Below are 24,922 nucleotides of genomic sequence, written 5' to 3'. Positions count from 1 at the left end.
AGTTTTTTGGTAGTTCAATGGGTATGGCACTAAATAAGTAAATTAGTTTGGGTAGGATGATCATTTTTATTATGTTAGCTCGTCTTACCCATGAGCAGTTGATGTTTTTCCAATGGTTTAGATCTAGTTTTAATTGTGTGAAAAGTGTTTTATAGTTGTGTTCATATAATTCCTGTGTTAGTCTTAGTAGATAATTTCCTAAGTATTTTATATGTCTATAGTGATTTTAAATGGAGTTTCTCTTTCTAACTCCTTCTTCTGAATTTTGTTGGAAATATATAGAAGTGGTGATGATTTGTATGGGTTTATCTTATACCCTGCAACTTTACTAAGTTGTTCATTATTTCCACTAAACTTTTAGTTGATTTTATGGGGTTCCTTAAGTGTACCATCATATCATCTGCAAGGACTGATAGTTTAGTTTCCTCACTGCCTACTTTAATCCCTTCAATTTCTTTTTCTTCTCTAATTGCTACTGTTAGCATTTCTAACATAATATTAAAGAATAGAGGTGATAATGGGCACCCTTGCTTCACTCCTGATCTTATTGGAAAGGCTTCTAACTTATCCCCATTGCAGATAATACCTGCTGATGGTTTTAAATATATACTATTTATTATTTTGGGGAATAGTCCTTCTATTCCTATAATTTCTACTGTTGGGTTTGTTGTTGTTGTTGTTGTTTTAAAACCCTCACCTTCCGTCTTGAAGTGAATACTGTGTATTGGTTCCAAGGCAGAAGAGTGGTAAGGGCTAGGCAATGGGGGTCAAGTGACTTGCCCAGTCACACAGCTGGGAAGTGTCTGAGGCCAGATTTGAACCTAGGACCTCCCATCTCTAGGCCTGGCTCTCAATCCACTGAGCTACCCAGCTGCTCTCTCTAGTGTTTTAAATAGGAATGGATGTCATATTTTGTCAAAGGCTTTTTCTGTATCTATTGAGATAATCATGTGATCTCTGTTGGTTTAGTTATTGATATGGTCAATTATGTGGATGGTTTTCCTAATGTTAAACTATCCTTGTACTCTTTGTATAAATCCCACCTGATCATAGTGAATACTTTTGCTAGTATTTTATTTAAGATTTTTGTATCTATGTTCATTAAGGAGGTTCATCTGTAGTTTTCTTTCTCTATTTTTGGTCTGCCTGGCTTTGGAATCAATACCATATTTGTGTCATAAAAAGAATTTGGTAAGACTCCTTCTTTGCTTATTTTGTCAAATAATTTGTAGAGTATTAGGATTAGTTGTTCTTTAAATGTTTGATAGAATTCATGTGGCCCTGGGGATTTTTTTCTTAGGAAGTTCCTTGATAGCTTGTTCAATTTCTTTTTCTGAGATGGGATTATTTAAAGTATTCCATTTCCTATTTTGTTAATGTAGGAAATTTATATTTTTGTAAATATTCACACATTTCACCTAGATGGCCATATTTATTGCCATATAATTGGGCAAAATAGTTCTTAATAATTACCTTAATTTACTTTTCATTAAAGGTAAAAAATTAAGTAAATTAGATTTACTTTATTTTATTTGTTTTTTCAAAGTACCAGCTCCTAGTCTTATTTATTAGTTTAATAGTTCTTTTACCTTCAGCTTGATTAATTTCTCCTTTAATTTTTAGGATCAATTTAGTTTTTATCTGGGGATTTTTAATTTGTTCTTTTTCTTTAAGTTGTAAACCTAATTCATTGATCTCCTCCCTCTATTTTGTTGCTATAGACACTCAGAGATAAATATTTTCCCAGAGTACTGCATTGGCTGTATCCCTTAGATTTTTATATGTTGTCTCCTTATTGTCATTCTCTTTAATGAAGTCCATCATTGTTTCTGTGATTAATTTTTTGACCCACCAGTTTTGAAAAATTAGATTATTTAGCTTCTAATTAATTTTATCCTTTCTATTATTAAGTATAATTTTTATCACATTATGATCTAAAAAGTTGCATTTATTATTTTTGCTTTTATGCAGTTGTTTGCAATATTTCTATGCCCTAGTACATAGTCAATCTTTGTATATGTACCATACACTGCTGAGAAGAAGGTATATTCCTTTTTATGCCTATTAGTTTTTTCCAGATATCTATTACCTTTAATTTTTCATTTAATTTCATTCACTATCCTTACTTCTTTCTCATTTATTTTTTTGGTTTGATTTATCTAGTTCTGAAAGGGGAAAGTTGAGATTCCCCACTAATATGGTCTTGCTATCTATTTCCTCCTTAAGTACCTTTAATTTTTCCTTTAGAAATCTAGATGCCATGCCATTTAGTACATAAATATTAAGTCATGATATTACAGGATTGTTTATATATACATTTCAGAATGTAAAATTTCCTTCCTTATCTCTTTTAATCAGATCAATTTCTACTTTAGCTTTGTCTGGTATCAGGATTGCTACTCCTCCTTTTTTGTACTTTAGATGACACATAATAAATTCTGCTGCAGTCTTTTACCTTGAATCTGTGCATGTCACCCTGCCTCAAATGTGTTTCTTGTAAACAACATATAGTAGGATTCTGGTCTTTAATCCACTCTGCTATCTGCTTCCATTTAATGGGTGAGTTCATCCCATTCACATTCAATATTATGATTACCAACTGTATATTGCCCTCCATCATATCATCCCCTTTAAATCCTGCTCTATTCCCTTTCTCTCTGTTCTTCCTCACCAGTGTTTTGCTTTTTGTCACTCTCCCTCACTTCCCCCTCCCTCCATTTACCTCCCTCTTCCCTTGTCTTATTTCCCTTCTACTTTTCTGTGAGGTAAGATAGAATTCTATATCCTACTGAGTAGGGTATGATAGAATTCTATACCCCACTAACTCTACTTGTTTTACCCTCTCTGAGCCCTCTCCGATGAGAGTAAAGTTTAAGCATTGCCCGTCACCACCCTTCTCCTCCCCTCTCTATAATGATTTTTCATGCCTCTTTATATTATGTAATTTACCCCATTCTATCTCTTCCTTCCCTTTTCTCTTGCTACAACTTCTTGCTGGGTCTGCTCTCCTCTCACTCCAATGCCCCAGATGTTTGTTGTCTACCTTTTGGGCTTTCTTTTCTTGAAAGTTGTCGGCCCCTTTTTCCTTGTTGGTTCTTTCACTCCTGTATTTGTTTTGTGGCAATATTTTAGTCTTGGTTGGCACAGAGCTGCTGAGGACTACTCTGCTCTCTTGGCTCTGCCCCCAAAAGTTGGGCCAGTGTATTATTAACCAAAAAAGATATAGAGGAAATGACAAAAGATAAAATTAATTTGACTACCTGAAACTGAAAAGCTCCACAAACAATGTTAATACATTCACGATAAGGGAAGTCGTTTTATAGGTAAAAAGTTGCTTTGGAGTTTATCTTAGTCGGGCTTGTTTTTAAAGCACATAAATGATTTATATGTAAAATGAATAGCCATTTTTTCAATACATAAATGTAAATGACCAATGAATGTGGATAAAAAGTTCTCAAAAAAATTTGCAAAGCATTCACCACCACATGAAAACAAGCTCCAAATCACTAATAAGAGAAATGCAAATCAAAACTGAGGTTGCAAATTGGCAAAATGAAAGAAAAAAGCTCAAGTCATCTTTGGAGGGGTTTTTTTTTTGGGGGGGGAGTGCGATAATATATCATTGATGAACCTGTGAAATGATACAACCAGTCTGATAAGCAATCTGGAGTTATGCAACATAGTGTATAAAACTTCAAGGCCAAGTTTGCCTGTTGTTCCAGGGCCTTTTGAGTTCTTGCTCTGGCATTCAGTAGATGAAAGTCACTGCTGGGGACTGACTCTTGCTGAGCTGAAACAGCATAAGCAGAATGAAAATTCAGCCTGTTTTTCTTGGGCGTTGAAGGTTGTTTGTTAGATTGTTTTAGTTTGCATTCGTTTGCCACACGAAGGAGAAACTTACCCTTGAATCTGCCTTTTTCACTTTTCTAGCTTACGAATTGCTTTGGATGTTTCTTTCTTTTTGAATTACAGCTTTAAGAAGTCGGAAGGTGAAAACAGTCCCGAAACTCCAACAAGCAAAGCAAGTGCACCATGGGAGGAAAACGGAGCCCAGGGGTAAAGTTCATCCTGGTTGTGATCAGCCACAGAGAGCATCAACGCAGGTCATAGAGAAGGGAATTCGGGCCGTTGAAATCAGAGCTCGGCTAGTCCGTCAGCATCCCCTCCTTTGCGAGGACGACGGACACGAGAGCGCTGGGCTCCCCCCCAACAGCGAGTCAGATGGGAGCTCGGGTTCCTGCCGGGCGCCGCGCCTCCTCTGCCTGGTGGACGTGGCATTCCAGCGAGGCTTCGCTGCTCGGCTTTGAGCCTTGCCTTCTGCCCACAAGCAATGCCAAGTACTGCTCCGAAGGGCCTCAAGCTCCTTTCCCAGGCCGCACAGAGCCCTCCCCTCTCCGGGCCTGGCTCTCTGGCCACTGGCCACCTAGTTGCCTCGATGGTTACTGAGCAGTTTAGGGTTGTTTCGCTTGGGCTTCTTCCCCAGCTCTCGCCGAGTGCTGTTTCCTGTTACGATCCCTGCCTCGCAAACGGCCCTGCAGGACGGTCTGCCCGCGATCCGAGTCGTCGTCCTTGGAGGCCTCTTGGACGGGGCTGGGTAAAACGGTGGAGTCTGCAGCTCGTGATCCATCACGGGTGTCCTCTCGTTCCAGGGGGCTGTACAATTGTTCCAGTGACCGTAAGCGATCCCCAAAGTTCCCTTCTGCACGGAGAAGAAGCCCATCTGGCAGCAGTGACCCAGAGCCCGGACAGCCAGCTAGGAGAAGGCAAGTCGGCTCATGGCACCGATTCTTCCCTGTGCCCCGTCCCCCAGCCTCACCCGTCCGGGTAGACCCTTTCGTTCTTTCTCCGTCGCCTATCCGGCCACCAAGGTTTTTCTCCTCATATTTGCACCCTTCTGCGTTGACACGAAATTGAGCAAGGAAGAACACTCCCGAGAATTGCCCTATAAGAAACCCCGATCGGCAGTATTCATCCCTTCCTTCCGTGCCGTCACTGCGTTGTAGGAAGGCAGGCTGGAATCCGCCTTTCCAGCCATGCCCAGTGCTCTCCCCCTGCCCCACCCAGATGCTTGTCTGCCAATGAAGCAGCTGTCTAAATCTCGGACTCATTCCCCATATCCAGAGCTCACATTCCCCACCAGGACGTGCCTAGCAACTCGTGCGGAGCACAGCGTCGGCCTCTTAGAGGGAGGAGGGGGACAGATTTGGCTGAAAACGAATGTAAAAATGTCAGGAAAAATACAGAGAAATGAGTTGTGCTTTGGATCTAGCTGCTTCCTTATCCTGAGCTACAGGTCTCGAGAGCTCCTCCTCCTCTCCTGGGACTCGGTATCTCTTTTAGCTTTCCATTTCTGGAAATGCTCCTTATGTTCCCACTACGGACCCTCATAGCAAGGATCCAGACAAAGTATTGTGGGGAGGGCTACATAAAACCCTTTGCTAATGTTACGTATATGAGAGGAACAATTAGGAAACATTTCTGAGCTCTAGCGGAGACCATATTAATGAATCTAGTCACCAAAACAATGAGGAATTGGAATAGGGGCTTGAATCTTCCGTTTAGGGTCTAGGAATCTGGAATAAGACAAATGGCCTTAAATAGAGCACGTGTTATCTGAGGTAAGGAATTGTAGGAAGGGATTACAAAGTCCTTTCTGGGAGGGCGGCCTATGAAAGATAATCCATTTATCAAGCCAAGCAAATGTGCACTTACTAGTATAGAGGATCTCATCTTCTGGCTTCAAATTATTTTAGTAATTAGCATATATGTTTGTATTGTTGTTTCAGTTGTGCCCAACTCTTTGTGATCCCATTTTTATGGGGTTTTCTTGCCAAAGATCCTGGCCTGCCTTGCTATTCCTTCTCCAGGATTCTTATTTTATAGCAAACTGAGCGAGACTTTGCTCTCAGTTTGCTGTCACTGTCAGAAAGCTGCATAACAATGGTGGAGTCACCCAGAGAAGAAAACTGAGGCCAACAGAGCTGAGGTGACTTGCTTAGTATAAGGGCTAAATTTAATGGTTGGACAATAATTTTATGAAATTATGCGGTCCCCAATATTGATCATATCTTGAGTCAGAAATGTATTTACAAATATTTACAAAATGGAGAGGAAACAATAAAGTAGAGAAAGCCTATCAACCTAAATGTTTACTCTGGGTCTGCTTAATCCAGGCAGAGATTAATTAGCTCTCTGTCAGGAAGGCTGATGGTGAGTTACCACGCGGCCTCCTCCAAGATGCAAGCTAGTCTCTTAAGAAACTAGGAAAGGAGTCCATCTTTCACTCATCCAACAAAGTCATCCAGGAGTCAGAATCTAAGTTGAAGCTGAGCTCCAAGCCCACGATCCAAGCCACAGTCTCCAGCAAAGCCCCTTCGAAGACATTCCCCAGTCAGAAGACTGTCTCCAGAAGACAATCTTCAGACTATCTTCTCCAAGACCATCTTCTCTGAGGGAGTTCAGGCTTGCTTTTATGGTGACAAGGGGACCGTCCCTTCCCCTTTTCACAGGGGCCAATCACAGTTTCCAAATTGTCTAGCACTGCCCAGGCAGTGTGTGTGGGATCAACTTCTCACCTTCTGAAGCTTAAGTTCTCATCACAAGGGTACACAGCAAAGGGTACGAGTTTTCTAAATCTCACCCAGTACTAAGTAGAGGGCTCAATCTTTTGTTGATTCAATTTAAAAGCAGACAAAGGAGAGTTAATCCTGTCTTCAGTCTAGTGAAGTACTAATTAGGGGTACTTAAGTTAGTGTTAACTCAATGTAGACAACAGAGTAAAGAAATTCCCTTCCACATTAGGGTTACACAAACTCACATCATCCTGACTAGGACTAGCACTGTCCACAGGGCCATCAAGTGTCCCCATGATATTTAAAACAATTATTATTATCTATTGGTCCGGAACACTCATTCTTCTGTTTCTTCTGCTTACACTAAACCTACTATTTCTTTTTCTAATATCAATGGGACTTGCCCTTAGGGACACTCTTTCTACATAAACCAATTAAGTATAACATTGGATAAGCGATTTGGGGGCAGGTAGGTGACCCAGTAGATAGAGTACTGGGCCTAGAGTCAGGAAGATATAGCATTCAATTTAGCCTCAGACATTAGCTGTGTGACCCTGGGCAAGTCACTTAACCCTGTTGGCCTCAATTTTATCAGTTGTCAAATGAGCTAGAGAAGGATTTGGTAAATCACTCCAGCATCTTTGCCAAGAAAACCCCAAATTCAATCATGAAGAGTCAGACATGACTAAAAGTACTTGCTGATTTTTTTAGGTTTAATGATCATTCTGTGTCACCATAACAGGAAAGGTTTGGGGAAAGTTTTAAAAGTCTTTTTATTGCTAATGAAAGTTTCTAGTTGTTTTTTTCTTTACTGCTGATCATAATCCACTTAAATTTACTTATTTTTCCCCCTCAGGAAAGCACGCAATAGTGGTGATGACTCAGATCTAAAGCTAAGGAGAAGGTAAAGCAAATGTGAAAGACTACGAGACATTTTTATCTTGAACAATAATAGTATTAATTACTTACTAATATTCAACTTATGCCATAGGATGGGATTAATATCTACCTTTTACCACTTTTCTTAAAAGCATTTTGTTTCTTAAGCTTTTGAAAATGTGCCTACTTTTTCTCTTCTAGTTTGTAAAGATTCTTCAGTAATTCCATTTTTAATTCTCCTTTGCTTTTGGTGTGATTTATAGATTCACCTTATTAGACCTCTGCTGGGAATCTGTAATCCTGAGGCTGTTCTTTGGTAGCAAACTAAGCCTTCTTCTAAGTCTCTCTTCTTTTTACGAATTTTCCCCCAAATGCCTGCTTGAACTGAATATGCACCATGGGGACAAGACTATTCGCGCTTTAGTTAGTGTTTCTTTTATGAAATGGAATCGTCAGAGGCAACATTATTGAAGGGGTTCTTTTTGCTCTTAAGTTACACTTGCCCTTATTTTTCTGGGCATTCTTTCCTGCAGGTCCCGTTCACGCTGCAATACAAGCAGTGGTAGTGAATCTGAACATTCTAAAAGAGAACATCAGAAAAAGAGAAACAGGTAATGTTTGAGTACTGGAAACAAGAACTTTTGGAATCAAGCCCTATGTTTACTATGGGAAATTTTAATCCCTGTCTAGATTGAAATCCAATATTCTGAGAAGGACCCAGGATAGTAGGGGAGATAAGGATGGCATGTTGAGCCACTACGCTACTCAAAGCACCCAGAACATAATATGTATGCTGAGAACAGTGCTAGTCAGCTCTCACATTTGCTAAAATTGATCACTGTCCTTACCTACATTTGTTCTGCAGGAATTGGCAGCAAGATCTCATGCACATTCCAAATTACCAGCTAGGTGAATACTGAGGCTACTTGCCTCCACATGCCTTAAATCTTGTTCCCCTCTCAAGCTAGAGGCAACAGGATCTTCACCCAGAGGCTCAAAAATTCCCTTATAATCACTCAGGATTGTTATAAATAAAAATTAAGCTGCAGGCTTAGTACCAGATTTACAAGCATTTATTAGTAAGGAGAGAGAGGGGCAGAGTCAATATGGTGGCTTGGACTCAGCAAAACTCTGAAAACCCTTCCACACCAATCAAAAACAAAGTGCTTCGAGGGGACAGAAAATCAAATCTAACAACAAGACAGAGCTGGGGAATCATCCTGCTGGATTTAACTTAAAAAGTATGTCCCCAAAAGCCTGAATTCTTGAACTCTCAGGTTCAAGGGAATGAAAGAAGGAAGGTCCCAGGACCCCTCCCCCACCTACAGTGCAGAGTCTCCAGTGGTGAGCAGAATCTCTGGGCAGGCAGGGGCTCTAGTCCAGAGGGAGTGCCTTGCTGGCACAGATGTGCCAGGCTCAGAGCATTGAAGACAGGTGGTAGGGAGGCAGCTGGAGAAGAAGCTCAAAGAGGGCAGCCTAGTCACAGCCAAAACACTCCATCTCTCCCCACCCCCCTTTTCTTGAGGTTTTGACCTCAAAGCACATCCAGCTCTGCAGATCAACTCAGACCTGGCTTAATCTTATCAATAGGGAAGATAAGCCTTCAGAGGGCAGGGAAGCTCAATCTCCAACACCCCTTCCCCATAGACTGCACTGAGAGTAGCTGTAAGAATCCAGCTGCCTGGGACCACTGGGCAAAGGCTGAGAGAATATCTTGCTAACAGGGCAGGAAGGCCAGCTCCCTTCAGCCTTCATACCTTCGCCTACACCTTCAGTTTCTACTGCCATCTGGGGAAGATCTGACCTCATTAATATCATCAGCCTAACCTAGGCAATCAGTAGAGTAGATAAAAAGCCCCTTCAGGACAGAATAGCCCAAATCCACAGTTCGAGAAAATAATGAGAGGAGCAAGATTACAGTCAATGACAGGGGGGAAAGAAAGAAAAAGTATGAGTAAACAACAGAAAAAGAAAAAATAAATTACAATCAACAGCTTCTATCCAGATATTGAACAAAGAGCAAATGGAACAGTGGAAGACCAAGGAACACCAAGCAAAAACACAGAAACTCCACCCAATTGGACACAGGCTTTGGAAGAACTCAAAACACAAATAAAAAAAAAGTCATCTAGAAACAGAGGCACATGAACTAAAACAAGAAAATAGTGTCTTGAAAGCCAGAATTGACCAACTTGAAAATGAGGGAAAGAAGCTGAAATATGACCTCAAAAAAAAGAATCAGACCAGAAGGAGAAGGATGACCAAAAAGCCAAGTATGAAGTTTAGTCTTTAAAAATTAGAATTCAACAACTAGAAGCAAATTATTCACAAGGCAATAAGAATCTATAAAACAAAATCAAAAGAATGAAAAAATTAAGGGAAATTATGAAATACCTCACTGACAAAACCACAGACCTTGAAAACAGATCCAGGAGACACAATTTAAGAATTACTGGACTACTGGAAGATCATGACAAAAGAAAAAGCCTGGACATCATTCTATAGGAAATTATCCAAGAAAACTGTCTCAACATTCTTGAACAAGAGGGAAGAGTAGAGATTAAAAGAATTCACAGATAACCTCCTGCATTTAATTACTAATTGACAATGCCTAGGAATGTTATAGCAAAATTCAATAACCACCAGAACAATGAAAAAATATTACAATTTGCTAAGAAGTCATTTGGATACCATGGAACTACAATTAGGATAACAAAGGATCTGGCTGCATCTACACTGAAGGACCAGAAGGCATATGATATTCCAGAAGCAAGGGAACTGGGTCTACAGCCAAGAATCAACTGCCCAGCAAAAGTGATTATATCCTTGTGAAAATAGGGTCATTTAATAAAATAGAAGACTTTCAAGCATTCATAAAGAAAAAACTGAACTTAGACAGAAAATTTCTCCTCTCACTTGCTTTTTATTTATTTTTTAAAATTAATTTATTTAGAACGTTATTCCTTGGTTACAAGAATCACATTATTTCCCTCCCTCTCCTCTCTCCATCCTTCCCACAGTCAATGTGAAATTTCATTGGGTGTTACTTGTGTCCTTGATCAGAACCTATTTCCATGTTGTTGGTGTTTACATTGGGATATTCATTTAGAGTCTACATCCCCAGGGGATATGGAAGGGATATGGATCCCCTCAACCCATCTCACTTGCTTTTTAAATGGAACACATTCCTCCCTTTGTGGCCACAGTGCATTGGCTCTGCCTTGCCGACACTGGATGCCCATGTTGATGCTGGCTGTGCCAACAAAGGGCATCCAGGGCATCAGGCACATGACTCTGTGACTCCTGTGTCCCATGTGAGGGGAGAAAGAGGTTATTTTATAAAAGATTGGGCTGTGTTGTTTAAGAATAGGGTTGCCAGAAATTCATATTAATTCCAAAGAGATTTATTTACAATTTATTTACAAAATATAGAAAGATTGAAGTAAGAAAATCAGAGAGGATAGGGTAAGATATCTAGCCTAAGCACTAAGTAATTTACTCCCAGCCTCTAGCTCAACCCAGGCAGGGAGAGTTAGTCCTTAGCTAGAGAGGCTTTGGCAAAGCCGAGGACCTGGGGATGTCCCACATTCATTAACATTAATTACATTTTCTTTTGTTTCAATTACATTATTCACTGATTCATTTACATTATCCTCATCACATCCAATATCCATAGCCATAAATTCATCTTGCAATGATTTACCCAACACTGAAGAACTCTGGGTAAACCTTCATAAGGAACAGGCACCCTTGTTCTGATTCCCCTTCTGGTTTCCAACTACTTGGCTAAACTAAGGTCTAGCTCCAGACTTTATCCAATCCTGCATAGTAGTTAGATCAGGTGCTTGAACCCCCTGACAGCAAGCATTTGGACAACCATTAGCATTACCCTGTCCTTGATATGAATATCTATTTCTATTATTATAATTATTGTTATTATTTGGTCCAAAAGAATTTTGCTTCCAACCATTATTATATCCATTATTTCTTTGTAATTGTCTAGAGAATTGTTCCCTAAAGCAACAATCCCTAACAAAATGTCTGACTCAGTTGCACAAATAACATCTAGGAGCTTCTGACCTTCTTTCCCTAGAGACATATTGAGCTTTAGGCTGTGTAGATCTCAATGCAGCTACTCCTTGATTTCTGTGTCTTTTATTTTCTCGTTAGCCTCCTGCAACTTTCTCTTTAAATCCTCAATCACTCCATCTTTTTCATCAGCATATTTATCCTTATAAGCTAAATAAACATAGCAGGCTTTCCTCTCCATCCTCCAAACTTAATGTTTCCCAATCTGGACAGTTATTCTTAAAAAAAATTTCACCATTACATGCATTTTTGACAAATAATATCCTTATATGTGCAATGGTTTCCTCTGAAAAAATATCAAGTCCTCGTTGTATCTCAGCTGCATCTATTAACTTATCCAAAAACATTGTAGGTGACTCTCCAGCCTCCTGTCCAATTCACTCAAATTTTGACCACCAATCAGGTCTTTTTGCATTTGCCTTCGTAACTTCCAGTGTGGACTCTCTAGCCTGTCCTAGGGTTCTATAATTATCCACTGAGAATCATTATTCTAGGTGTCCCTGATAAACTGCTCTCTCAATCTCCTAGTCAGTAATTTGTCCATAAGAAGAAGAAAATAGGCAAAATGGGGGTCCAATATTCTAATATATTGCTCGCTTAAATTCCTGTATTAGCTTGGAGGAGACCTCGGCTTTATAGAATCTAAATCTCCAGATGTAAATTGTGTATGTGTTCTTAAATACACTGCTCCTACTTCCAGGGTAGGATGCCAAATCCCTTCAAGGAAGCAGGTTTAGAGTTTAGTGCCTTGGTTTCCCTTTCAAGCCTAGAGGGATTCTTTGATGTTTCAGCATCTCCCTGGCTTGTTGACCAGTAGCATTTACATCAGCGTGATTAAGACCACTAGCAGTACCATCGGCATTAACAGTTGCATTAATAGGAGCAGCACAGTAACATTTCTCCACGCTATCTAGCTCAGTGTGTAACAATAGCTCAGAATCACAGAAACAACAACCTTGATCTTAGACACAATTGCAATGAAAATCCATTCAAAATTATGCAAACATTCCCAAGGCAGCCCTGCCCCAGGTGTGTAAGAACATAACCTGTGCATAGTTAGTCCCATCACAGGTTTAAAAGCATTCCAGCCCAGTATCTCCTAGTGCCATCCTGGGATGACATTCAGGGAAAACTCTGGGATCAGTAAGAGATGAACCTAGACAACTTCCATCATCCACTCAAGCATGGCAGCAGTTCAGCAGGAGTCGTCTGGGAACAAAATGGTGGGCGACAGGGGCTTGTCAAGCATCCAGTCCCTGTGAAAACCCAGTGTCCAGCCAGAACAAGAAGCCTCGACCAAGATTCTGTTGCTCCCCGTAGACGGCTAAGGATTCTGCCCGGCTGCTGGCTTGAGCGACGTCTCTCCTCTAGCAGGATTCTACAGTCTGCGAGCTCCAGGTTCTCCTCCCAGCTGCCCTCAGGCCCCACCAAACTCAAAGCCACAGTAAGAGCAAAGGTTTCACCAGGTTCCTCACCGCCGTTAAAGGGAGGGGCTGGGGGCGATTCATTCTAGGATGAACTGTAACGGGCCAGTATCAGGATGGTGACTGTGGGGCAGAGCCAGACCACTCGGGAGCAAGGAACATGTTTTAGTTAAAGAAGGACAAGTCCAAAGAGGGATGGGGTAACCCCGATTCTAATTTTCTCTAGCTAAAGTCCCCAGGGTCCAATGGCTCCTCACAGAGTTGGTCTACACTACACCTCATCTCACTGACCTAAAATTCCCAGCCCCTGCTGTGGCTCATCCTGCTCTAACCCTCCCTGTTCAGCGATGGGAGATTATACTTCCTGAACATAGTCTATTGTTTCCTCCCACGTTATCTTTAAATGATAAACTGTGGTCACTCAGCCTCTGAGACAATCCCGGGGCTGGTGGGCCGATACGAGGCAGAACTAACTGCCACTAAGATCAATCCTCGAAGCCATCAGCAAGCGCAGGATGGACAGATGTCTGCTCGCATCTCCTTAGAGCTATTTTCCTAGTGAACACATCCTGAGATGACATCACACACTAGAATTCCTACTCAGGGATGGGCTGGGGATGGAGAATCTGAATGAACATCCTGGTGCAAACACCAACAACATGGAAATGGGTTCGGATCCAGGACACAAGTCATAGCCAATGGAATTGTGCGGGGGAGGGGAGGGAGGGAAATAAAGTGATTCTTGTAACCAAGGAACAATGTTTGAAATTGACTCAATAAATTCAATTAAACAAGCCATTTCCTCCTCAAGCCACAAGCTTTTAAGAGGTGCCGGGCTTGGAGGATATTCACTTCAGCCGATGGCTTCTCTTCCAGGTTCAGGCAGGAGAATGGCGTGACGGACTCGGCCCCTCAGTGGGAAGCGGCGTTGCAGCATCCAAAGGAAAAACCCGAAGCGAACTCCAATAGCAGGCGATCCCGGCACAGATCTCGCTCGTACGTGAAGCGCTTGGGCTCGCCAGGCTTTTGAGAAGGTGTATTGGGTGGCGAATCGCTCGGGCCTCTTCATGCATTTCTTTGCACGCAGAGATGGGGATGGCTTCTCGTCCCGGATCAGTCAAATCGATTTGTTCCAAAGTTCTCCCATCAGGCTTTGGCTTTCATAGACTGGATAGCTTTAGGTTGGGAGCCCCGTCCCAGGGTGGGATGGAGTCAAAGCAGGCAGGCGCCCGACTCGGGATTTAGGCTCAGAAAAGCGGCGCTCAATCCCGTGTCATTTGGGGCTGCCCGCTTGGCCCCTCTGGCCGGATTGAAGCAGCTGCAAGCAGTCGGATGGGCTCAGTGTTGTAAAGTAACTTCAATGGGCGTCTGGAAGCCGGAGTCGATGAGCGGCAGCCTGTCGGTCCTCTGTTGACCTTGGTGTAGTGGGTGGGTTCCATGTAGAGCCCCCATTACCCGCCTTTCAAAGGTGGAGATTCCCGTTGAAGAGGAACTTTCCTTGGAGCTTCCTGAGAGAGTCTCCTCCATCTTCCATGTCCTCTGGGTGCCCTCCAGGGTTGGGTCCATGTGGATTCACCACTTCCATCCCTGCTCCAAACGGCAGACTCTGGCATTCGTCTTTGCCAAGAAGGAGTTGTAAGTGGCCAGCTGTAGAAAGGCGAGTGTTGGAGAGAGTCTGGGTAGGGTGGAGGCAGGCAGAGAAAGAAGCTGAAAGATGGCGGGAGGAGAGACGTTCGTGGTCAAACGGAAAGCCTGATTTTTAATCATGAAATGTTTGTCATCTTCACACGGCGCTCCTCCATCTGCCCACACCTTAGCACCCAGGAGCGTGCCAGGCTCGAGTCTGTGCTGGCAGTGAAAGGGACACCTTTCAATCCTGCTTCTTGGTCTTTGTGATTCCAGGAGAAGCCCCGACTTCCAAGCGAAGGAAGAGCTGTGGAGGCACATTCGGTGAGTCTGCGTGCTTTTTGCATCCATTGAAGAATCCGCTGTTAGGCCAGATCCTGTTCAGGCGAGGCGTATGGCTAATGAAGCCGCCATGCGCAGGTGGGGTTGATCTAGAGGCCGCCAAGAGACGCTGGGACTTTCCGGTCCAGGGTTGTGTCACTTGTAAGTGAAATAGAGAAGTAAACTGAATTAGCTGGATGGACTCTGGCTTACTAGAGAACTGCTAGAGGGCAACCTGAGGCTGCTTGGTTGTAATGGAGGCAGGAATGAGAAATGCTGAGGGATGCCAGTACAGGGATGCTGGTACCCAGGGGAACTGCTTTGGGGAATGCTCTGGGGTTTGCCTACTGATTCCTACTGATGGCTGATGGCTCAGTATATCCTTCTAACCTCCTCCCCCCTTCACTCCCTCCCTTTTCCAACCCTCTCCTCCCAGTTCCTCTTGAAGCCTTTGGTTTCTTCCCTCCCCCCTTGAGTAAACTATAAAGATACTCTTTTCTTTTCCTTTTTCAGGTCAAGGGGTTTATTGGGGTAACAGGATGGGAAACTGAGGTGAGAGGGATGAGGATGTCCCTAATCTATAATGAGGGAGAATTTGAGGGTTTGAGAAAGTAGTCCAGTCACAACTGTGACTCTAAGACAGTTAGGGAGATGGAGGACAACAGCTTTTAAATCTTCTTTCTTCTTCTTCACAAAGTCAGTAAGGTCTCTCAGCTTAACCCCAGAGAGAAACAAAGTCCAAAGTCTCTCAGTTTCTCCTGGCCAGCTCAACTCTCAAAGAGAGACCACCCACTCCAAAAGCCTCTCTGGGGCCAGAAACCCCCAACTGCCCCTCCTGGGAACATTCTGTTTGGAACTTCTCTCAATTGACAGGCAGGGCAGGTCCCCAGCTTGTTTCTTGCATCTTGGCTTACAAGCCCCCTCCCCCCTACCCCCCATGCCTCTACCACATAAGACAGGCCAGCCAAAGCCAAGCGCTGAAGATCAGTGCAGGAGAGAGCAGACAGACAGACGGCACTCAGCAAAGACAGATTCTTGGGTTCGCTTCTCATTCATCTCTACATTTGGCATCGCAGTACATTTTAACACAGGACAGCAAGAGTGATGAACGTCATTCTCTTTGGGCCAATTGCATCTCCATCAAGCTTGCTCTGTGCCTTTTCCCTTGCAGGAAAGAACTTGTCGATCCTTCCGGGCTGTCAGAAGAACAACTAAAAGAGATTCCTTACACCAAAATAGAGTGAGTTGACACCGATTTTCACACCACTGTGAGGAATACTTAAAAGACTGTCGTACACGTTTTCTCCCACTGATTCTTAGTAAAACGAGGTTAGTCATTTCTGTGAGCGTCGTCTTTAACTTGCACTTTAATTAGAGATGACGGGGAATGCGAGGACTTCCTGCAGTGATTCTCATCGGCAAAGGCGCGTTTTCTAGCTTATTATATCGTTTTGTTCTTATTTATTTGAGAATGTTGGTTCTCGGTTGTCCCCTTTTGTTTTTTAAGGAACAGCTGTTCCTAGATGAGTAATAAAAGTCTGGTACCTTCCTAAAATGTGAGAAGGCACTACAAGATTTCATCTGCGGACGTCCCATGCAGTCCCCGTGATTCCACACTTGAAGCCTGCGTCTGGAAGCCTCTTGGAGTCGTCTCCATTCAGGCACTGGGCAGTCCCTCTGCCGATGATTCTCCTACCTACCTGTCCTACTCGGTATCCAGACTAGAGGCCCCCCCGTCATGGGAAAGGACACTGATCCCCCCATTCCTTTAGGTTTGCACCCCACAATCCCTCCTGGATCCCTCCCATATCTGTGCCGTTGTCAAGGCCCGTCAAGGTAAACGTTGCAGTTCTGCCCATCTTCCAAGCTCTCCTAGGGGGACGCTTTGATGGCTCCGCCGCTGGCCCCCTGGGTCTGCCGTAGCCCGATATTCCCTAGCGCCTCCCCCGTCATGGGTGGGAGTATCAGAGCAGACCAATGCACCAGGGAAGACTCTCTTAGCATCGTCCCAACGACTCTCGGTCCCTGCCAGCGAGCCCGTATCCTGTCGGCGAGAACTTTGCAAGCATCAAAGTCGGGCGGGCCGGCGGCTAGTTTCAACGGCCCGTCGTCGCTGCTGTCATACCGTAGACGCATTCTGGAACTTTGCTTTTCCACGGCGTTGCCCTGTTTTGCTCTGGGCCGAGTCCAGGCACTGACTCCGGGCCTTCCATCCCAGCCGCTTTCCATCGCCGCTGCGCGCCCTGGTCTGTGCTTGGGCAGATCTTGCCCCGCGTGTCGAGAGTCTTCGGCTTCTCCGAACTCTTCGCCCTTCTGGTTTCTCGGGATGCATTTATGGGCCATGATTTGGCCGTCATTCCCACTCGTTCGACTCCGCGTCCCTGGACCGAGTCCGGGCGGGAGAGGCTTCCCCGGAACGTTAGGTGCTGCTCTTGGGAAGCCTGGGATGCTCGCACCGCCCCTAAGGGGGCTTCTTACAATAGCTCTGGGCGCTCGGCGCTCAAGACCAGAACGGTGCCTTGAAGTTCAGGCAGAGCCTTTGAAAGCGGGGAGAGACGCCCCGTGAAAAGGCCTGTGGCCCCGCTCTCTTCTCACGGGTTTCTATGGCTTTTCAGGACTCACGGCGACCCCGTTCGTGTCAGACCTTGTCGCTCCCCCCGAAGTCGTCGCCAGTACCGACGATCCCAGGGTTCGGATGGAGAAAGGTCCGCGCTGTCGGACAGGAAGTAAGTGCTCGGGTCCGCGTGCTCAGAGTGCGCTCCGCGGTTGGGTAGATGTAGACAAGGGCTGGTCGGGCTTCGAGGAAGCGTGCTGTCGGGCCATGGTGGGGTGGGGGTGGGGGTCTTGCCCTTTGGCACGAGCGTGCTGGAGGGAATCGGGTTATCCGGCTCTTCTCTGGGGAATCGGAGGAAGGAGAGGACGAGTTCCCGTCTTCTAGGCCACGACGCTATGCTAGTTGAGTTCCTTTCGGAGCCCCTGCTATCGCCGTAGAATGTGCTTCCTTGTGGCGAGGCAGGGCGAGCTTCTCCTCTCTTGTGCAGCCCCGGGTCTGCCGAGCCCGCTACGCCGGGCCTTCAGTGTCTCTGCACGTCAGCGGAGCCGACACTGGCCAGAACAAAGTCGAGGGATTTGGACGGTGCTGCCGAGCCCGCGGGTCGTTTCCGAGGCATAACCCGAAGGAGGAGGCCCGTGAACGGTGCTTCAGGCCGCCGGAAGGTGGGGGTGAAGAGGGCTCATCCTCCGGCAGAGCTTGACTTCCGAGCGGCCACTCCCCAGCTCACACGGGCCTGGACTTCACAAGTGCGCTCAGTCGACGAGGCCGTAGCGGCTCTTTGAAGAATGAAGAATCGTTACGACGGAGCGCCGCAAGTCGGGCTTTGAGCCACCCACGGCATGACGCATCGCTTGTTGGACCTTCGAATTCGACCCACATTCGGGCGCTTTTCAGACTTCTGAATCAAAGGATCAAAGATTTCCTGCACAAAACGCCCTTCTCTATGGAGTGCCAGACGCTGGGGTGTGCTGCCCCCTTCATAAAGCAGGGGACCCCCGGCACGGGCTCTTGTTAAACTCCCGTGCTGGCAGCAGCCCGACAGGGCCTCGCCTACAGCCTGGGAAGAATCCCGTCCCTCGCACTCGTTCCCATTTCGGCTCTCTCGCGGAAGCCGGCCCTTTGTGTGCTTGGGAATCTTGGGGTTCGCAGCTCTCACCCATTTCCCTTGTAGTAACAGCAAACACAAAGACTCACACAGGCTTGAAGCCAGCTTTGCGGGCTCCCTGACGTGGAATCATTCGCCGCTCGGCAGCGTGTGCGAGAGTAGAAGGCCTGTGTGGTCCCTGCTAGCCGCCGCGGTACTGGACGTCACGGACATCCCCGAGAGCCTCTTCTTCATCATGAGACGGCTCCCCAAGTCCTCCCCCGAGTCCTGAGTTCTGATTTAGTGCAGGCCTTCTTCCATGCTACCCTGTCCTAGCAGGGAGGACACGATGCTCTGGCTTCCCGGTCCTCGCCCTCGATCGTCTTCACCGCCGGACACGGTCGTGGCTTCCAGTCCTGCCTTTTCAGACTGCGTCTTGTCAGGAGAGAACAGCTGCTGTGCGAGGTGGCGACAGCCGATTGCGTTTCCAGTCAGGGAGGTGGTGGGGCTGCCGTCCGTGTGCGCCGACCCTTCATTCCTTCGCCATAGAAATGCCTGCTTAGAAAAGCGTCTAGAGTTGCAGAGCGGCTCTAGGACGAGTTTGTAGGCGATCCAGACCTCCGAAAGGCGTCCGAAGCAGGCTTCTACCTGGGCAGCTTCTTTGAGACCTTCCTGGGTCTTGAGGCCTACAAAGCGTGCCCTGAAATACCGACACTTCCAAGGGCCACAAGGCCGATCGTAACCGTTATTCCCAGTGACGGAGGCCGCGCGGGCTCCGCACTCCTCCAGCCACAGCATGTGGCGCCCGTCGGAACTGTTTCCTATGGAACAGCGAGCCACCCCTGGGCCTCCTCTGACGGTCCTTTGTAAGTCGCCCTCAAAGCTGCCATTCCGTGCTCATATCGGCGCTGCCACACTTGTGAAGAGCTTCCTCCGGCACGTGCGCCACCACTGGCTGCTCCAAGAAACACCCCTCGGTGACCGGAAGTCTCGCACTCGAAGGGGTCGAACGACGGCCATCCGGAATGCCGTCAGCCTTTGGGACCCCCCTTTCCCCGCTTCCACCCGGTAAGAGACCGGAGAGCCAGCTGGTTAGAGGTTCAGCAGAGTGAAGAGCTGAGGCGATGGGCAGCCAGGAGTCTTGGGTGCAAGCGAGGAATCCCTTCTTCCTGCATGCAAAAATGAAGGCCCCGCTTCAGTGTCGAGACGCCCTCCTCCAGCCCTTTGGATGAATAACTGGAGAAATTGATGGCAAACCAACTGAGCTGGGCTTAGAGTCTGAGTGAACCAAGTGAGTGAATGCATGGGGAGGCAGAGCCGCCGGAGAGCTCTAGGCTGGAGGAGGAAAACCTGGCCTAAAGACATCCTGAACCGGAGTACCGACCAGCGGGCTCGAGCTTGTTGTGTCCTTGGAACAAATCCAGGCAAAGGGAGGCCACAGGAAAAACACTGGGGGAGGCCTGGATCCGCTGTAATCACTGGACTTGTTTGATACTCGATTTCCTCATCCCTAAATAAGGTGGTTCTCGATCACCGGTCCTCAAACCTTTCTAAGAGCGGGGAAGGGAACTGAACGAACCCTCCAAATGAAGAGACAGCCAGTGTGGGAAAACCCTCCGAAATTCTTTGTAGATGCTCAGTGACAAATATCACCAGGCAGGCAGGCAGGCCTCAGAGACTTCCTAGGCACGTCACTTAAAGCCGATGGCAGGGCCATTAAGAAAACAGACGGACACACAAGCAGCCGTAAGTTCATTTAAACAAATAAGCCTGGACTGTTTCGGGGTTTCTTGGAGCAAGCCCTTGAGAAGAGCTGGACCCAATGGGCCTCTACTGTCCCCCGCAGCTTTACCAGTCTGTGATTCTGCCTTTTCGTTCTAACCCCAATTTCCTTTCTATAGTGCAAAGACCGACCTCGTGCCACCACTTCCTGTCACTCGGCCGTCAGATTCACAGTGTTTCAGTGGTTCGACTTCCTATCAGGTGAGTCATATTTTTTTCCTTTCACGAAATGACTAACGTGAGCGCTTCCATGACAAAGCGACCCGGAAATGAGGAAAATGGACGGAAGAACAGGCGTCTATTGCCGAGGGCTCGTGTTTCCTTTTCTAGCGGAGGACGAAATGCCACCCAGAGCTCTCCCAACTCTCCAGCTGGTCTGTGCTTCCTCCTGGTCTCTTCTGGGCATCAGAAGTTTCAGTTCACCCCCTTCCCTTTTTCTTGTCGACAACTATTGGCCGGCTGGGACAGGGAGAGAGAACGGCCTCCCCTCGGAATGGCGGGAAGAGACCCCAGTAATAAAGACAGGCACTGGGAGGGAGCATTTCCGTGCTGGCTCAGGCCCCGCCTGTCCCGTGGGAGCCCACACATGTCTGCATGGCTTCCAAAGCTGCTTTTTCAATTGTTGCCAGTGTGGACGCTTTTATCTAGCTCCCCCCGGACGCCCTCACCACTTCTTACAGCTCACTGGTCACCAGGGGGCGCTCCGCCACTTGAGGGGCGGCTACTTCACTCCAGTTCAGAGTTGCTGCACGCATTTCTGTGGGCCCTTCCCTGGTGGGTGCCTGGACCAGGGCCTCAGTAAGGCCACCTCCAGCTACGGGGTGGCTTGGAGGATCCCCAGAACGGCCCCCTCGTAGTGAGCCGCTTCCTTCAGAGCCCCTCCAGGCACTCCTTTCCTCATCTCTGCCTCTACTGAGGCCCCAAGCCAAGACTGCGGTCCTCTGACGGTGGGTGATTAAGCCTTTCCATGCCTGTCCATGGCTTGAATTTCTTCCTAAGAACTGCCTGTTCTTAGTGCATTTTAGTTCCTTATATATTTTGGGTGAGACTTTTATTCAAGTTGTTGAAAAGATTTTCCCCCCAAGTTCCCCTCCTAATTTTCCCTGGTGGGGGAGAAACTCGGGGCGCAGGCCTCGTGCCCCCCACTTGAGCAGACAGGAAACGATGCTGGCTTTATTGGGGGCTGGGGCCATAGAATGAGGGACAAGGGGGCCCAGGGATGGGGGGCCTGGGTTTGCTCAGACCCTAGACCCCATGCTCTCTACTTTCCCATCATCCACCCTGGTCACTCCTTTCCCAGCACTTCCTTTATCAGACTACAACCGGACTCCTGGGAAGGAGGTGGAGGCTGCTGGGGGGGGGGGGGGGGCTCCTCTTCTAGGAGTCACCCGACTCCTCCCACCTCTAGGAAGCTGCCAACCTGTCATCACTAACATCCGGTTAGCAGTGGACACTGGGCAATAACGGACGTTTCATCCCACCACACTTGGTGATGTGATCAAAGTGAAGCAAAATCGGGATTTCAGATGCAAACTGTTAGTCCTTTCGGACTTGGTGCCCCTTCTCCCCGGTGGCCACTGCAATGCTTTGCTCTTTCCTGCAGCTGAGGCAGGTCAAGTGACTTGCCCAGGGTCACACAGCTACCAGACTTCCTCACTGGAGGCCTGGCACAGGGTCCCTGTGATAAAAAAGCAGGAAAACCCGCAGCCACTTAAGCCCTGCAGACAGTGCCTCAGTACCTGCCCTGAGCTGGAGGCGATCATTTATTCAGAAGCCACCCGAATCTAATGAGAAGACCCAAAGTCAGCCCAGACAGGGAAGGAAGCCGGGTGCTTCTCGGCTTCTCCACAGCATTTTAAACCCACCATTTACTGGTTACAATTCAGTAATAACGCCCAATGGAAGGCCTTGCAAGGAAGTACTAGATAGTCTACAGGAAATGCTTCCCAGCCCCCAACTTCCGGGCCTCACCTGGCTCCCTTCCTGTGCCCAGCTGTCTACCAAGTCCCTTTTAGAGTGGGCTGTCAGGAGCCGCATTTGAACCCAAGCCCGCTGCCAGGCACCACACCCGGGCTCCATTGAATGTGAAGGAACCCAGAACCGGGCCGCTCTGAGCACTGGTGTAAAGGGCGAGCAAATGGGTGGGGAGGAAAAGGGCTCTAAAGGGTTCCAAAGGGGAGTCCCCGCCCCCAGGGCCGGACCGCCGGGAGCCTCCCTTTTAGTCAGCTGCCCAGCGAGGAAGCACCATCTCCAAGCGGGGCCAAGAGAAGCCCAGCCTGCAGGACAGGAGGGCGGGCCCACCACACCGGGGGGAGGGGCTGCCCCGCCCCCCCCACTTGTTTGCCAGTCGCCCCATAAATGGCTTTCCCCAAAGCTGCTGAACCCCCAACTGACCTCCTTTCGGGCCTCTCCCCAGGTTAGAATCGAGTCCAAAGACAGACCTCAGCCGTCTTCCAGCGCAGCGGCCCCCCGACGCCCCCCTCCCAAGCAGCCGCTTGACCTGTGACGGCAGGACCAGCACGAGCCGCTTCGCCCCTCCTGTGCCCGCCCAGCTAGAGGGAATTTAACCTGCCCGGCTGGGGGTCTGCAGGGGGATCGCCGAGTCACTCGAACAAACAGACAAGCTTCGCTTTACAATCAGCTTTAATACAAACAGGAAGCTCCCGGAGCCCCCCCCCCCCCCCCCCCCCGCGGCTCTTCAGCTGCCCCAATCGGGGCCAGCCGGCGGCTTCTCCATCCTGGGACTCGGCCGGACAGTCGATGCGGCTCCACGAACGCTGCCCTGAAAGGAAGAAAACGGCCGAGTGAAGTCACGTGCTTGGAAGCCAGACCCCACAGGCCCCGCCCCCGACGGGCCGGTAAAGACCAGAAAAACCCTGAAGGGATGGACAAGAGGGCGGAAGTGAGGCTGTTCGGGTTGTGACCGGACAGAAGGGGGGCCGCGGGCGGCTCAGCCCCTTCCCGGCGGGGTGACCCCGACAAGTCCCGTGACCCCCCTTGCCCTGGAGCCAATAGAAATGCTGCCGGACAGACTGTGGCTTGGCTCGATTTGGGAACCGAACCAGAACTTGCCAGGAATCGATGTGGCGTTCAGGGCGGCTCAACAATGCAACACGTGGAAGTCTCAGTGGACGGAGCCGGGCCTAGCCGGGGGTCCTGGGTTCCAATCTGGCCCCCGACCCGTCCCCAGCACTGCCTCCAGGAGGGCAAGTCAGAGACGCCGGCTGGGAAATGAGGCTTCCATGGAGCACCAGCCATCAGGCCGCAGCCAGCGATCCCACAAGCAAGGGCTCTTGGGGGAGTGCCTGGACCTCCGGGATCCGCCGGAGCCGCTTCCGGGGGGCGGGCGCGCCGCGGCCTAGACTGTCACTTTGCCAGCACACTCGGCCAAGGCACGCAGATGCCTGCCGAGAGGAGGCTGCAAAGTCTTCCTTTGCGCCTTTTTTGACACCTCGTGCACCAGTGGCCAAAGTGAACGGGCAACACAAAAGGCGAATAGCCAGGCCGAGCGGCCCCCCACGTGACTCGGGCCAGCCCCCCGCCCCCCACCGACCTTGTCCGGCGGCGCTTCCTTCTTCCTCCTCCGTCCGGGCCGCCTCACACGTCTCCACTCCGGATTCACGGTTTGCCGACGGCGGGCCTGAGAGAGAACATGCGGGGTTCCCTTGGGTTACGCGGCACGTCCAAATCCGCCTCCCTCAGCCCTCCTCCAGCCGCTCGCATTCAGTCACCGCCCGGAGCGCACAAACGTTACTAACCGAAGCTTGTATTTTTGGGGGTCTCTACTTAAGTCACGTGGAAAACCCACGTGAATTCAATGTAAGCGCTCCTCCCCCGCCGCCCCCCCCCACGTGGCTAACCACTTCCCAGCGCTTTCCTAGCTAGGCAGCAAGAACGGCCCCAGAGAGCGGGGCTGGCGGTAGCCGGCACACAAACAGGCCTCGATAAAGGAAATGCTCGAGTCCAAGTTCTCCCCGCTTCTCCCCGCCGCCACGCGGGAAGAAAAGTCAGCCAACTGCAGCGGCAGGCCGGGCCCGGGGCCTCCTCCCCGGCTTCGCATGCCCACGACCTGCTGGGGAGCGAGCGCCCAGGACGGGGGCCGGGAGCCCGCCATCGCCCCACCCTGGCCCGCTATTCCTGGCAGGCGCCGGCACCGAGTCCCGCCCGGCCGGCCGGCCCAAGCTACCTACCTCATGGAGGTTGAAGCCACAGTCCGAAAGAAGCCCGTCCCCAGAGGGACATCCGCCCAGCGCCGCCAGCGCTCCACGGCATGGTGGGGCCGAGAGGTGCGCCGCCGCCGAACTACGGAACACGGAAGCGAAAAGGAGCGCTCGGGCTCCTCCACCGGGCTTTTCAAGCAGCCTGGAAGGACCCATTCCACCTCGGGAGCGAGGGGAGCACAGGTTGGACTGTGCCACTTCCTCGAGCCGCTCCGTCGCCCCCCTCTGGCCGGAGGGTGAAGTGCTTTTGGGAGAGAGGAAGAGGCAGCTGGGAGGTGGGAGGGAGGTGGGGGAGGAACGGTATATGGGCTACGTAATCTGCGTAAGCACGCTAGAATACCCCGGGGCACACTGAACTAAAGGCGGGGCCT

General features: G+C 48.5%; 1 protein-coding gene and 1 non-coding gene across 5 annotated transcripts in view; one reads left to right on the top strand and one right to left on the bottom strand.

The window, feature by feature from the left end:
• EPB41L4A (erythrocyte membrane protein band 4.1 like 4A) overlaps positions 1-24,655 on the top strand; it is a 125,742-nt gene extending 101,087 nt beyond the window's left edge. For 2 of the 4 annotated variants that reach the window (XM_056803958.1, XM_056803960.1), the window contains exons 14-23: positions 3,973-4,056; positions 4,650-4,763; positions 7,429-7,476; positions 7,985-8,062; positions 13,841-13,960; positions 14,867-14,914; positions 16,083-16,151; positions 17,527-17,637; positions 20,451-20,532; positions 22,748-24,655. In XM_056803958.1, coding sequence (XP_056659936.1) covers positions 3,973-4,056; positions 4,650-4,763; positions 7,429-7,476; positions 7,985-8,062; positions 13,841-13,960; positions 14,867-14,914; positions 16,083-16,151; positions 17,527-17,637; positions 20,451-20,532; positions 22,748-22,837 — 844 coding nt within the window. In that variant the 3' untranslated portion in view covers positions 22,838-24,655. The remainder of the gene's footprint in view (positions 1-3,972; positions 4,057-4,649; positions 4,764-7,428; positions 7,477-7,984; positions 8,063-13,840; positions 13,961-14,866; positions 14,915-16,082; positions 16,152-17,526; positions 17,638-20,450; positions 20,533-22,747) is intronic. The other 2 variants (XM_056803959.1, XM_056803961.1) reach the window with 2 other exon arrangements.
• On the bottom strand, positions 23,693-23,825 carry LOC130455688 (small nucleolar RNA SNORA13). Its single transcript, XR_008913790.1, has one exon. It is a non-coding gene; the product is annotated as a small nucleolar RNA SNORA13 (small nucleolar RNA).
• Positions 24,656-24,922: the final 267 nt, after the last annotated feature.

The sequence above is a fragment of the Monodelphis domestica genome, chromosome 7 (assembly GCF_027887165.1).
Source record: "Monodelphis domestica isolate mMonDom1 chromosome 7, mMonDom1.pri, whole genome shotgun sequence".
NCBI classification, from domain to species: domain Eukaryota; kingdom Metazoa; phylum Chordata; class Mammalia; order Didelphimorphia; family Didelphidae; genus Monodelphis; species Monodelphis domestica.
This window is presented reverse-complemented; position numbering and strand designations above follow the sequence as displayed.